This window comes from Pongo abelii, chromosome 2, assembly GCF_028885655.2.
Source record: "Pongo abelii isolate AG06213 chromosome 2, NHGRI_mPonAbe1-v2.0_pri, whole genome shotgun sequence".
NCBI classification, from domain to species: domain Eukaryota; kingdom Metazoa; phylum Chordata; class Mammalia; order Primates; family Hominidae; genus Pongo; species Pongo abelii.
In genome coordinates, this window is record NC_085928.1 from 163,923,710 (window position 1) to 163,938,541 (window position 14,832).

A 14,832-nucleotide genomic window follows, 5' to 3' on the forward strand; every position below is an offset into this window, starting at 1 on the left:
CCGCCTCGGCCTCCCAAATTGCTGGGATTACAGGCATGAGCCACCGCGCCTGGCTTTTTTTTTTTTTTTTTTTTTGAGATGGAGTCTCACTCTATCACCCAGGCTGGAGTACAGTGGCGCAATCTTGGCTCACTGCAACCTCCGCCTACTGGATTCAAGCGATTCTCATGCCTCAGCCTCCCAAGTAGCTGGGATTACAGGCACACACCACCATGCCTGGCTAATTTTTTGTATTTTTAGTAGAGATGGGATTTCACCATGCTGGCCAGGCTGGTCTCAAACTCCTGGCCTCAAGTGATCCGCCCACCTTGGTCTCCCAAAATGCTGGGATTACAGGTATAAGCCACTGTGCCTGGCCACCAGTTGCATTTTTTGGCTCCAGAATTTCTGCTTGATTTCTTTTAATTATTTCAATCTCTTTGTTAAATGTAGCTGGTATAATTCTGAATTCCTTCTCTGTATTATCTTGAATTCCTTGAGTTTCCTCGACACAGCTGTTTTGAACTCTTTGCCTGAAAAGTCACATATGTGTGTTTCTCCAGGATTGGTCCCTGGTTCATTATTTAGTTCATTTGGTAAAGTCATGTTTTCCTGGATGGTGTTGATGCTAGTAGATGTTCTTTGTTTCTGGGCATGGAAGAGTTAGATATTTATTGTAGTCTTCACTGTCTGGGCTTATTTGTACCCATCCTTCTTGGGAAGGCTGTCCAGACATGTGAAAGAACTTGGGTGTTGTGATCTAAGCTGTATCTGCTTTAGGGGCACCCAAATCCCAGTAACACTGTGGTTCTTGCAGATTAATATAGGTACCATCTTGATGGTCTAAGATCTGGAAGAATTCTCTGGATTACCAGTTAGAGACTCTTGTTCTCTTCCCTTACTTTCTCCCAGATACATAGCCTCTCTCTTTGTTCTGAGTCACCTAAAGATGGGGATGGAGTGACACAAGCACTCCTGTGGCCACCCTCACTATGATTGCGCCGGGTAAGACCTGAAGCCAGCACAGTGCTGGATCTTGCTCAAGGTCTGCTCTAACCACTCCCTGGCTACTGCCTGTTTACTCAAGGCCCTTAGGCTCTACAGTCAGTCGAAAGCCAGCCAGGCCTGTGTCCTTCCCTTCAGGCCAGGGAGGTCCCCCAGACCCCAGGTGGGTCGAGAGGTACCGTTTGTGAGTCAGGGTCTAAAGTCAAAAACCTTAGAAGTCTTCCTGGCGTTCTGTTGTACTGAGGCTGAGCTGCCACTCAAACCACAAGATGCAGTTCCTCCCACTCTAACTTTCCTTTTCCAAAGACAGGAGCCTCACTTTTTAGCTACCACCACCCCAGGCCACAAGGAGTACTGCCAGACTACTGTTGATGTTCCCTTAAGATCCAAGGATTCTTAAGTCAGCTTGTGGTAAATGCTGCCTGGCCTGGGACTCACCCTTCAGGGCAGTGGGCTCCCCTCTGACCCAGGGCAGGTCCAGAAATGCCATCCAGAAGTCAAGTCCTGGAGTTGGGGACCCCAGGAGCCTGCTTGGTGTTCTGCCTTCCTGTGAGCATGCTGGTACCTGAATCCAGGAAGTCTCAGAGGCTGACTCAAGGCCCTCGGCATAGTACCTGGGTATCCAAGCTGTTTATTCAGGGTCCAAGGGCTCTTCAGTTAGCAGGCATTGAATACTGCCAGGACTGGGTTCTTTTCTTCAAGGCAGCAGGTTCCCTTCTGGCGATTCTCATGCCTCAGCCTCCCAAGTAGCTGGGATTATAGGCACGCACCACCATGCCTGGCTAATTTTTTGTATTTTTAGTAGAGACGGGGTTTCACCATGCTGGCCAGGCTGGTCTCAAACTCCTGGCCTTAAGTGATCTGCCCACCTCGGCCTCCCAAAATGCTGGAATGACAGGCGTGAGCCACTGCTCCTGGCTGCCCATTGCATTTGGTGCCAGGGTGTGTCTAGAAACGTTGTCTGGGGCCAGGCACAATGGCTCACACCTGTAATCCCAGCACTTTGAGAGGCCGAGGCAGGTGGATCACCTGAGGTCGGGAGTTTGAGACCAGCCTGGCCAATATGGTGAAACCCTATCTCTACTAAAAATACAAAAAATTAGCTGGGTGTGGTGGCGGGCACCTGTAATCCCAGCTACTTGGGAGGCTGAGGCCGGAGAGTTACTTGAACCCGGGAGATGGAGGTTGCAGTGAGCCAAGATCGCGCCATTGCACTCTAGCCTGGGTGACAGATCGAGTCGGCCCCCCGACAAAAAAAAAAATGTTGTCTGGGAGGTAGGGCCTGGAATGGGGGCCTAACAACAATGAGCATTACCCTCTCCCGCTGTGGCTGAGCTGGTATCCAAGATGCAAGACAAAGCCCTTCCTATTTTTTCCTCTCCTCTTCTCAAGCAGAAGGAAGGGGTCTCTTTTGGAGCCCCAGCTGTGCATGCCAGCACTCACTTGGCTGCCACAGCTGGTGTCTCAGTATGTCATGTGAGCCCCCATTCCATTGTCTCTAGGCCTAGTTCAGCACTAGGACTTGCCTAATTGTCACAGTCCTTATGGCCTAAACTGCCTTTCAAGTTCAGTGAGAGACACAGAGTGCTGTAGGCCTTGATGGTGAGAACTCAAGTTCAGACTGCTGGGATAGGTGATTCCCTTCTGACTAGGGCTGATTTAAATGCTCCCTCCTTGGATGGGCATCAGCTGAGTTTGGTCTGTTTTTTTTCCTGCTCTAACAGGACAGCACTGAGTTCAGTGCTTCACAATTGCTGTGTTTTCTCTCCCGCAGTGCCCAGAGATGCTCTCCGCAACATGCCGCTGCTGTAGGAGACGGGGGTGGGTGGGGTGTGGCATCGGGGATTCAAGACTGTTTTTTCTCTCTCTTTAGTGCCTCTTTCAGCAATATGAAGATAAAACCAGGTACTGAGAGCTCACCTAAGTTTTGGTTCTTACGAAGGTGTTTTCTCTGTGTTGATAGTTGTTAAATTGGTGTCCTTGAAGAGGGTAGCGGGGAGGATGATCGGTGGAGCTTTCTATTCCATTATCTTAGTTGGCCTTGGGCCAATATATATATTTTAACCTGCAAACAAGCTGTATTGTTCAGTGCAGAAAATTAAGTTGCAGAACAATATAAATAGCGTAATGACACCTAGAAAATAATGTATATGTGTGTGTGTATGTATATATATGTGTGTGTGTGTGTGTGTATTTTATTGATATGTAGAAATAGTCCCAGAATCATGCATATCACACTTTCAACCATTGTTAGCTGTGGTAAAGGGAGGAGAATTTGGAAGGGAGGAAGTCATAAGGCTAAGTACAGCTCTGTAAGAACGTATTTAAGTTGACATTGGTATATTTTAACAGTGGATAAAGTGGCCAAGTGCAGTGGCTCACACCTATAATCCCAGCACTTTGGGAGGCTGAGGTAGGTGTATTGCTTGAGCCCAGGAGTTCGAGACCAGCCTGGTCAACATAGTGAGACCTCTTCTCTACAGTAAATCAAAAAATTAGCCTGGCACACAGCTGTGGTTCCAACTGCTCGGGAGGCTGAGGTGGGAGGATGGCTTGAGCCCTGGTTGTTGATCATGCCATGATAGACCCTGTGACCATGATCACACCACTGCACTGCAACCTGGGTGACAGAGCAAGACCCTGTCTAAAAAAAAAAAAGGAAAATTGGATAAAATAATAAATGTACATTGCAGAATATTTGGAAAATTTAAGAGACAGTAAAATGCATCAGTAATTTTATCACTTAAAGATGACTATTGTCATTCTATTTTGTATCCTTCTGTTTGGCTTTCTATTCCAATATTAGCGTGTGGCTGTAAAGGAACACTTAAAAGTGGTCTCCAACCTTTTTGGCACCCCAGACTGGTTTCATAGGAGATGATTTTTCCACAGACAGGGGTGGGGGGTAGGTGGTAGGTGGTTTCGGGATGAAACCATTTCACCTCAGATCATCAGGCATTAGATTCTCATAAGGAGCGCACAGCCTAGATCCTTCACATGCGCAGTTTACAGTAAGGTTCACACTCCTATGAGCATCCAATGCTGTGACTGATCTGACAGGAGGAGGAGGCAGAGCTCAGGCAGTGATGCTCCCTTGCCCTCCAGTCACCTCCTGCTGTGCGCTGGATTCCTGACCAATCCATGGCCCTGGGGGTGGGGGATCCATGGCATACATGGTACCTGTTTCATTTAACATTCTAAGTTGTGCTCCATTGAACACTGTCTTACCTGAATGATTGTGCACATCTAACTGTTTCTAAAGATACATTTTCAGAAGTGGGTTCATGGGAAGAAAAACACAAGAATGTTTTAAAGTCTTTTGTATATAATGCCCAAGTGCCTTCCAGAAAAGTTCATGTCCACATCCACCAGTAGTATTTCAAAGTGTCTATCTTACTGCATACTGCCAGGATCAGATATTCCATTAATCTTTGTTAATTTGATAGATCAAAAAGACTTTGTGTTTTAATTTACATTTCTTTACTAGTAACATTGAGAGAGAGAGTGTGTGTCTGTGTGTGTGTGTGTGTGTGTGTGTGTGTGTGTATGCTTTTGTTCCAAGCCTAATATATATTCATTAGGCCTGGGACAAAAGCTTTAGCAAACCAAATTTAATAAAGCTTTGGCATAAATTGAAGGAAGGTCCAGTAATATACTGAGGCTGTTTTCAATAAAAACAGCAGAACACGTATGTTCAAATTAATGCTTGTCTCTTCAAAATACTAATTAAAATCAACTCCATTGATGACACCATTGCTTAAGACATCTTGGGAATCTTGTTTTTGGTCTGACTTCTGAAGCACCTTTGGTTTCTTTAGGATTTCCCTAGTGGTGGCATGACTCCAGCTTTTGCTGATGGGCTCAGAATTTGGAAGTTTAAGAAATAAGATAACCCAAACTTAATAATGCCATTTTTTCTTTTCATTTTATGAAGGGATAACTATTGGCCTGGTGTGCTGGCTCATATCTGTAATCCTAGCAGTTTGGGATGCTAAGGTGGGATGATCACTTGATGTCAGGAGTTCAAGACCAGCCTGGACAATGTAGTGAGACCCCATCTCCACAAAAAAGGGGGGAGGATAACTATGAATAAATTGTTTCTTTTTTTTAAAATGACTTATAAACAGGCTCTGAAGGTGGTTTGTTTATGCAGAAACATTTGCAGAATATCCCATTGGGCGTTAGGTGCTATATTGGACTCTGGGCTTACAATTACAGAAATTTTATAGTCTGTGCTCTCCAGTCTTTTTGGAGAGGTAGTGCCCACACTGAGCACTGAAAGACAAGTAGGGGGATATAAATCTAGATAAGGAGTCAGTTGGACAGAGTGGGGTGAAGGATATTCAGACAGGGAAACACACATGCAAAGGAGGGAAGGCGGAACACAGCATATGCATCCAACATTTGGTAGGGCTGAGGCCCCACATGGGAGCAGTGAGAGGTTAGGGATCAAGGAAGTAGGCACCAGATCATGAAGGGTCTTGCTAAGACTTTATTCTGAAAGCTTCAGGGAGCCTTTTAAGGATATCTAGTGGAGTTGTTTCATGATCAGATCTGAACTTAGAAAAACTGGCATCTTATTTTTGGAGGATGCTTAAGGGTAGGGCAGAAGTGAGGAAAAGAATTAAGAGGCCAGTAATCCAGGCAGCAAGAGGTCTGAGCCTGAGTTCAGTGGCCAGGGCAGGTAGAGGGAAGTGGACAGCAGGACAGCATCATTAAGGAGACTTGGATTATATGTGGAGGGCAAAGCAGAGAGAGGGGTCTGAGTGGTGAGGGCCAAGTTTTGGAGGAAAGTGGATGATGCTGAGTTGATTCACCAGGATAGACAGTGTGGAGCCAGGGGCAAGAGCGTGATGAAGGAGATGCTCAGGTATGGTCATGCTGAATTTGAAATGGCTCTGGGACATTTAAGAAGAGATGCCATGTAGATAGTTGGATCCAGAGCCTAGGATGTAGACAAAGTCTGGGAACATAGATTTGGGAGCTATGAACACATTCCCCAAGAGAAGTCACAAAAATGTCCCAAGCAGCAGGAGCCTGATATGGTGCTTGGGTTTCACCCTGATATGTCCTGTTCCTTTCAGGGTATTGCAGTTTCAGGTTGCTCCTGTCTCACACCTAGGTATTTTGGCTCTTAGCATTGATCAGATATAGCTATCAATCCCTGCATCAGTGAACTCACAGGCCACAGCTAAAGATATGCTGTCATTGAAGACAGGTTTGCCCTCCAAATCTAAAAACCAAGTGAGCAATTAGAAATTGTTTAAGTGCCCATTAATAGGAAATAGAATAAATATATTGTGGAAAGTCCATATAATTATTATAGCATAAATTGGATCATATCATTCCCCCACTGAAAGCCTGCTGGTGACTTTTTTTTTGCGCGTAGAATACAATCCAGACACCTTCAGACCTTGCATGATCTAACCTTGGCCTATCTCTTTTGGCTTCATCCCATGCCACCTTCCTTTATGCCAGGGTCTTGTTTGACTCACTCAAACAGTCACACACTTTCTCATCTCATCCTTTGCTCATGGTGTCCCTTCTCTGTGAACCATCTTATCATTTAGTAGTAACTACTTCTCCTTCAGCTTTCAGCTTAAATGACCTCTCAGGAGAGGGTCCCTTGGATCCCTCCCCACTTCCCACTCCTCTACTCACCTATGCTTTTACTTTATGATCTCAGTCTGTGATTTTTTTTTTTTTTTTTGCCTTTTGTCTGCTCTTTCGTGAGGTTAGGGATTGTAAGTATTATAACCCTAGTACCTGAAACATGGTAGGTACTAAATAAACTTTTTTTTTTAATGAACGATATTTTAGAAGAGGAAATATTTTTGTCTTAATTCAAGCTGCTGTAACAGAGTACCATAAACTGGTTGGTTTAAGGAACAGATATTTATTGCTCACAGTTCTGGAGGCTGGGCGCAGTCCAAGACCAAGGTATAGGCAGAACCAGTGTTTGCTGAAGGCTGGTTTCCTGGTTTGCAGATGGCCACCTTCTCCCTGTGTCCTCACATAGTGGAGAGAGAGCAGAGAGAAGAAAGCTATCCTGTCTCTTCTTATAAGGGCACTAATCCCATTCATGAGGACTCCACTCTCATGACCTGATAACCTCCCAATATTATCACGTTGCCTTGTAATATTATCACATTGAGGTTAGGATTTCAACATGAATATGGGGGAAACACAAACATTTAGTCTGTAATAATTGATAAGTGAAAAAAGAAAAAAGACACACAAGCATGAAATGATCATTTCCAAAAAAAAAAAAATTTCTGTACATATATGTATGTATTTATATGTTCATATAAACATAGGAAAAAAAGAGAAAGTATATGACCCAGTCTGTTTCCAACTACATCTGTGCAGTGGGAGTAGGTCAGGACCTTTTATGGCCTATTTTATTTACTTCTATATTATAATAATCATTTATTTTTATAGTGGGCATGTTTATATTTTTATAACTATATTTTTATAGTGGGCATTACTTAACAAACCGAAATATTAAAAATAAATCCAATTAAAATTTCCAGTCCTTTTAACAACGCGTTTGTTTTTATGGCCAATGACTCTAATATGGGCATTTTTTTTTTTTTTTTCCCCAGATTTTCCAGTTAATGAGAAATTTGAGATGCAAAATTTGTTTTGATTTAGACCAGTGAATTAAGATTAGGTACTCATTAAATGACTGTGAAAGTCCTTTGTAGATAATTTTGCTTTATAGATAATTTAGTGCTTCCAGTGAAACTGAAATTTAACTGATGGCCTTAGCTTGGCTATTGTTGAAGAATCCTTGACTGTCAGGCTCCCCTGCAAGACTTCCCTCTTCAGCACTTGTTTACTGGTCACATGCTTTACACAGCACTCTGCTTAGATTTTGCCTTTGAGGTTGGCCATCTCCCTTCAGCTGCTCTGATTTGGAAGAGGGGCGAGGGTTGCAGCTTTCCCTGAGATAGGGTGACCTTTTTTCCCTTCTGTCTTCACATCCTGATCACACCACTTCTAACTGGATACGAATGTCTTAACTGTGAAAAACTGTGAGTTCTCTGTCAGAAATGAGTCTCTAGGGCTTCCCAAGTGTTACTTATTTCCTGTGAGAGTTCTGCTTTTGAAAGTGATGTTTCTACCCTTGACCTTTAACCCTCGTTACTCTTCTGTGTTCCCAGTTGGTTCGACTGTGCAATGAGGGCGCCCGGAAGATGGAAAGGACTGAGATGATGTACACAATTAACTCCCAGCTGGAATTTAAAATTAAGGTATTCTTGTACCTTGTTCATTACTGTTCTTGCCTACGTTTTTCTCTAAATAGAGAGAGACAGTTGAGGGCAACAAAGTAGATAGGAAATTGCTTTTCAAAGAAGGGTCATAAATTGATAAGAGGGAGTAGCAGATGCTTCAGGCAATTTTGCTTTTGCTTGTACCAGACAGAGTGACCTTCCTCCAGGCCCTGAAGCCAGGCATTATCTAAGAAGCACTTTTTTTTTTTTCCAGGAAGACACCAAGCTTAGGGGAATAAATAAAATAATAGAATAGGGTAGTTAAAATAATAGAATTTTAGAATTGAAAGGAGATTCCTTCATTATTCTCAAAATGTTCTGAAAAACAGTAATATTCCATGAGCTGGACCAGTGTTCTCCTAAATTAAATAAGGACACTCCTTTTCTCGCTTACAAAACAGATCGTTAATGGATAATTTTTTTCAAGTTTGTTTTTCTCTCATAATTTTTTTGAATATGTGCTGCTTGTTATTCCTTGTCTGATACTGCTCTTGAGCAGATGACAAGATGAACAAAGAAGAAAATGACAGTTAATGGCAAATCTAGGTCATGGCCATTCTTTTGTTGGCTCATGGCTGAGTTTTTAACGGAAAGTGAGTGCTCACAATTGTGACGCTATTCAGTTTTATAACTTGTAAATGTAATTAAACAATTTTAAATGACTGGTCATGTTTTTCCCTAGTAAAAGTGTTTCTATTTCATTCAGTCAAATTATAGTGATCAGCATTTCATGGTATTCTGTAAAGAGCAGATTGTCTGCCATGTCATGTAGTTTGAGGATTACTGCATGCTTGCTTTGGCAGCATATATACTAAAATTGAGGATCACTGATATAGTCGAGCTACACCCTTTTATTTTATGAATGAGGAAAAGAAACCCAGAGAATAATTGTCAGCAGAGTCACTTGGCTAGTGGTGATAAAATCAGGACTAAGGTCTAGATGTCCTGACTGGCAGGTCAGTGTAAACTCTTCTACTGTAACATTCTGACTGTAATGGTTTAGATGCAGAAACACAAACTGTAAAAGGGAAGAAGATGGGTATTTGCCAAAAACCAGACACACATGCACACACATGCATGCACGCACACTTTAAATAGTTTTAATGTTCTTGTACAGAAATTTATAGCAATTAAAAAACCCATCTTTCTCCCACCTCTCAGAATCTTGTTCTCTCTAATTTGTTTCTAAATATTTTGGAAAGTATATCTGACAACGAGTTTGTTTTTTGTTTTTTAATTTCCTCATTTTGAAAGATGAAAAAAATCCCTAACCATTTTTCTTTTCCCTTCTTCACTAAAAGTCACTTGGTATAAGATTACTTTAAGTAACTCTGTCTAGGCCAGGCGAGGTGGTTCATGCCTGTAATCCCAGCACTTTGGGAGGCCAAGGTGGGTGGATCACCTGGGGTCAGGAGTTTGAGAGCAGCCTGACCAACATGATGAAACCCTGTCTCTACTAAAAATACAAAAATTAGCCGGGTTTAGTGGCAGGCACCTGTAATCCCAGCTATTTGGGAAGCTGAGGCAGGAGAATCGCTTGAACCCAAGAGGCAGAGGTTGCATTGAGTCGGTATCTCACCACTGCACTCCAGCCTGGGCAAAAGAGCAAGACTCTTAAAAAAAAAAAAAAAAAAAGAAACTGTCCAGAACCCAAAATTAATTTGTAATTGAAAAATGCTAACCCCAAGGATCATTAAAAGTAAGTGATTAACCGAGGTCAGGAGATCGAGACCATCCTGGCTAACACAGTGAAACCCCTTTTCTACTAAAAATACAAAAAAATTAGCTGGGCGTGGTGGTGGGCACCTGTAGTCCCAGCTACTCGGGAGGCTGAGGCAGGAGAATGGCATGAACCCAGGAGGCAGAGCTTGCAGTGAGCTGAGATCGCGCCACTGCACTCCAGCCTAGGCGACAGAGCGAGACTCCATCTCAAAAAAAAACAAAAAACAAAAAACAAACAAAAAAAACAAAAACGTAAGTGATTAACATCAATTGAGTTCCTGAGTTTTTGGTTGGTTGTTTTCATTCAGTGATTAAAATATTTGTGAGCGTAAAGTACGGATTTACAGTGGAGCACCTCATTTAGAACACTTAGAATTACTAATTATTACTAATTGGAAATAACTCGTAAGATCTTAGGACCTTATAATACAATATGAATAACAGTGGACATTTCTATTTAATTTATTTTAATGATGATAAAATAGAAGTTCAATGAGGTTAAATGATTTATCCAAATACATGGCAAGTATCGTAAGAATACAACAGATTTACTGAGCATCTTCCATGTGGAAGGCAGTAGATAAACAAAAACGTGATCATCTCTCCCCTCATAGTCTAGTAGAAGACTGCTGAAAATCAAAGGAGTCAGCAAAGTCTGCAGCTGTCACAGTAGCTAGAAGACTATGGAAAATACTGGAAATGGAAGGGAGATGGACAGCTCTAAGAGCAAGAGACAGAGAGGGCTGGGGGACTTGGAGCAGTTTGGCAAGGCTTCATGCCAGAGGTGTGTTTGACCTGAATCTTGAAAGGTGAGTTAGGAAGAGCCTTAGAGCAGAAACAAATGCACAGTTTCCACTGCTGTGGCCTAGGAATTGTAAGCATTCAGTGTGGGTAGACTTGGGGTACAAGAGGAGCAGGGTGGAGCTACAGTAGCAGGCAAACACTCCTATGGACAGCCCTGTGTACCAAGAGGAGGAGCTGAGTGAGGTCATTTGGGAGCCACCGAAAAGTTCTAAGCAGGGAAGTGACACAATCAGATGTGTGTTTAGTAAAGACAGCTTCAGCAATGGGGAAAGGCTTTTACAACTTACTCCAAATCCAGAAGTCATTAAAAGAAGAAAGTCCTAATTTATCTATGTAAATTTTTTAAAAATTTCTCTATAGAGAGAAAAAGACCATGAAAAAAGTGAAAAGGCAAATAGCAAACTGGAGAAAAAAATAGTTGCAACTCACATACAGACAAAGGGTAAATATCCCCAATGTATAAAATCAAAATCAAAATGTAAGAGAAGACCCACTAGTCTACAAGCCAAGGAGCACCAAAGATTGCCAGCAAACTACCAGAAGCTGGGGGAGAGGACTGGAACGGATTATTCCCTAGCACCTTCTGAGAGCCTGGCCTTGCTGACACTTTTATCTTGGCTTCTCTTCCAAAACTGTGAGACATAAATTCCTGTTGTGTAAAACAAAGAAAAAAAAAACACTAGAAAGTTGCAAATTAGAAAACTGCTACCAGAAAAGGAAATCCAAATGATGATTAAAGTTTTGAAGATGCTTTATTTCACTCAGAGGAAAATTGCTAATTGAGGATTAGCAGATAAAGATAATGAAGTTCATCTTTTATATTTTTAAATAATTCAAAAGTTTGATACCACGTTTTATTGATGGAATTGGAGAAAAAGGCATTTTTATATGTTGCTGGTGGGAAAGATTGTTTTACCCCAATGGTGTGCGATTTAGCAATAACTATCAAAATTACAAATGCAAGTTACTACAACTCAGCAATTTTACTTCTAAGAATTCTACAGATGTACTCATGAATGTATAAAATTATATACACACTGAGCTATTATTATAGTGTTGTTTTGTAATAGTGAAAGATGAGGAAAAACATCTAAATATCTATCAAAGAGGATTAATTAAATAAATTATAGTATACCCAAATAATGTGATACCACTCAAAAGAATAAAAGAGAATTTTAGATACCTATATGGAAAGCTTTCTTATATATTATTAAATGAAAAAAGTAAGGTTTAGATATAAAAGAAATACAGTTTGCTTTTGCAGATGAAATATTTGGACAGATGCAGGTGAAACTAGTTATTGGTCATTAGCTGTGAGGGGCAACGGTCAGGGAGTGGGCCTTGTCGGGTTGACTGGGTGGAGAGCCACCCACTCACTCAGATAGGAGATTCAGGAGGAGGAACAAGTTTTGGGGGAAGGTAATGAGTTCTATTTTGGCCATATTTGGTTTATGGTATGGCCATGGGTGCTACTACTATGAGAATGTTGGTTGCAAATTTACTAAGTAGTGCCATTTTCACATTTATCTGATTTAATTCTCACATGAACCCTATAAAGTACCCTATTATTAACTTTGTTTTATAGATGAAGAACCTGAAGCTAGGGAGATTAAATTCTTTGCTCAAGGTTATACACCAAGACGTTATAAAGTCTAGATTCAAATCTTTGACTCCAGAGTCCACGTTCTTAACAATGACTGTATGATAATGATAATGTGGATATTTTTCTAATTTGGAGGAAAGTAAATTTTGTAGGGCATGTGTGTGTGTGTTTCATTGTCATTTCACACATGTTTTTCATTTTTAATGTTGCTTGTGGTTCTCTGGAAGACTGCCAAGTGCTAAACTGCAGTAATATGAGAGGAGGTGGAAAGCATCCCTGGATTGGCACTTTGGAAGCTAGTATAAAGTTAGAGCACAGGCTCCAGAACTGACCTGCCTGAGTTGCAGTAGAAGCTGCACCACTTACTAGCTGTATAACCTTGGGCATCACTTACCTTTTCATGTCTTGGTTTTCTGAACCCTAAAGTGAAGCTGATGATAGTACTTTCCCTCGTGGAATTATTTTGAAAATTAAATTATTTAAGAGATATAAAGGATAGAAATAGACCTGATTTATAGTAAACAAGCAGCAAACATTATTGATATGTTTTATCAGAATAGTTAAATAGATGTGGGTGCATTGAAGAGTGAATGGGATGTGAAGCAGTTGAAGCAGATTAGACTTTTCATTCCAGAAGCTTGACTATCAAGAGGATAGGGCAGTGATGATAACTAGAGGATACACAAAGTCAAGGGACCATTTTTTGTGAATAGTTTTCAGGATAGTTTGCAGAAAGGGAGCCAGGAGGGAGAGAATACTAATGAGAGGGGAATAAATCAAGGGAATAAGGCCTTAGAGCTGAAAGCAGGGTGTTGAAGACAGGAGAGCTTATCCTGTGAGATGGGAGGAAAGAAAATGATGGTTGTAGAGAAAAAGCTGGTCACTAAACCAAGAAGATCGAAAACCAGAGATTAGTTTGTGTCTCAAATCCAGTGTTTTTTCCCCACTAGAAAACAGCTTTCTTTAAAAGTTGCCTCTACAGAGTTGGGAAGAATTTTTTTTTTTTTTTGTCTTGCGATGGAAAGTTTGACCTTATGAATAAGCACATGGAGAAGTTGAGGGTTCTCAGGCTGCTTTAGGAGACATACATTCAGTGTGATTGAGTGGAGTGGTGGTATGTTAGTTGACAGAAGGCTTTGCTGGTTGCCATTTGGGGGCCTTGCTAACAATGGAAATCCAAGAAAAATCTTTGTGCTATAGAGGACAGTTTGTTAGTTTCCCAAAAATCTAAACATAAGAGTTACTACTATATGACCCAGCGGTTCCACTCCTAGGTATATACCCAAGAGAACTGAAAAGAGATGTTCAAAAACATATACACGAATCTTCATGGCAGCATTATTCATAATAGCCAAGAAAGTGGAAATAGCCCAAATCAACGGATGCATTGATAAACAAAATGTGATATATGCATATAGTAAAATATTTAGGCACAGAAAGGAATAAAGTTCTGATACATGCTTTATGGATGAACCTTGGAAATGTTATGCTAGTTGAGAGAAACCAAATTCAAAGATCACATGTTGTATAATTCCATTTATATGACACATCCAGTATAGACAAATCCATAGAGTTAGAAAGTAGATTAGTGGTTGCCAGATGCTTGGGGGAGGAAGAGTGGCGGATGACTGCTGAATGCATATGGGGTTTCCTTTTGAGGTAATGAAAATGCTCTGTAATTACATAATGGTGATTATTGAACAATATTGTGAACGTACTAGAAACCACTGTATTCTACACCCTTTGAAGTGGTGAAATGGTGAATTTCATGTTATGTAAATTTTATCTCAACGTGAAAAAAAATTATTTGCTCTTCAGCAGCTCTCTCTTTTCTTGCTGCCCCATGAAATTAGTTACATTTTATGCCAAGGCTAGCTTTCTAGGATGCCAGGTAATAGAAAAAAATAATGAAATGTCTGTGCTCCATAGGCACAGACTATTTCAGTACTATTTAGGATAGTATTTCAGTACTATTTAGTATATATCTTTGTTCATGAATTTCTTTTCTAGTTTCTGGTTCACACATCGATTCTAGTCTCAGCATTTCCTTACTAGGGGAATTCACTCATGCTCACTTTGGGCTGTTCTGATTTCCTTTATTTTGATCATTTTAATATATCTTCTTTAATAAAACCTATCTGATTGAGTTCAGTCTTCTAACAATAAATCTGAAACATAAACTATATATAATGTTGGATTTTTGTTTTCAAAAGAAGCATAGATGTATTGAAAGCTATTGTCAATTTTAGGTATTTATAGGTAGAAATTTAGTTTTGCCCCTAGTGGAGTATGAGGACTCCATAAAAATGAATCTGCTTTAAAAACAATAAAACAATTTAAAAATCTTTCTTTCTCCGCCCCCTAAATCAGAACAGTCACAGGGCAGCATGTGCACTGAAACTTAACCATAATACTGTCCTTGGTTCATCTTGTAGGGTTACA

General features: G+C 40.9%; 1 protein-coding gene across 1 annotated transcript in view; it reads left to right on the top strand.

Moving 5' to 3' along the window:
- Positions 1 to 14,832, top strand: part of ARHGEF26 (Rho guanine nucleotide exchange factor 26) — a 143,334-nt gene that overhangs the window by 95,441 nt on the left and 33,061 nt on the right. Inside the window, exon 10 of the mRNA XM_024245205.3 lies at positions 8,151 to 8,240. Within this exon, the coding sequence (XP_024100973.2) occupies positions 8,151 to 8,240 (90 nt within the window). The remainder of the gene's footprint in view (positions 1 to 8,150; positions 8,241 to 14,832) is intronic.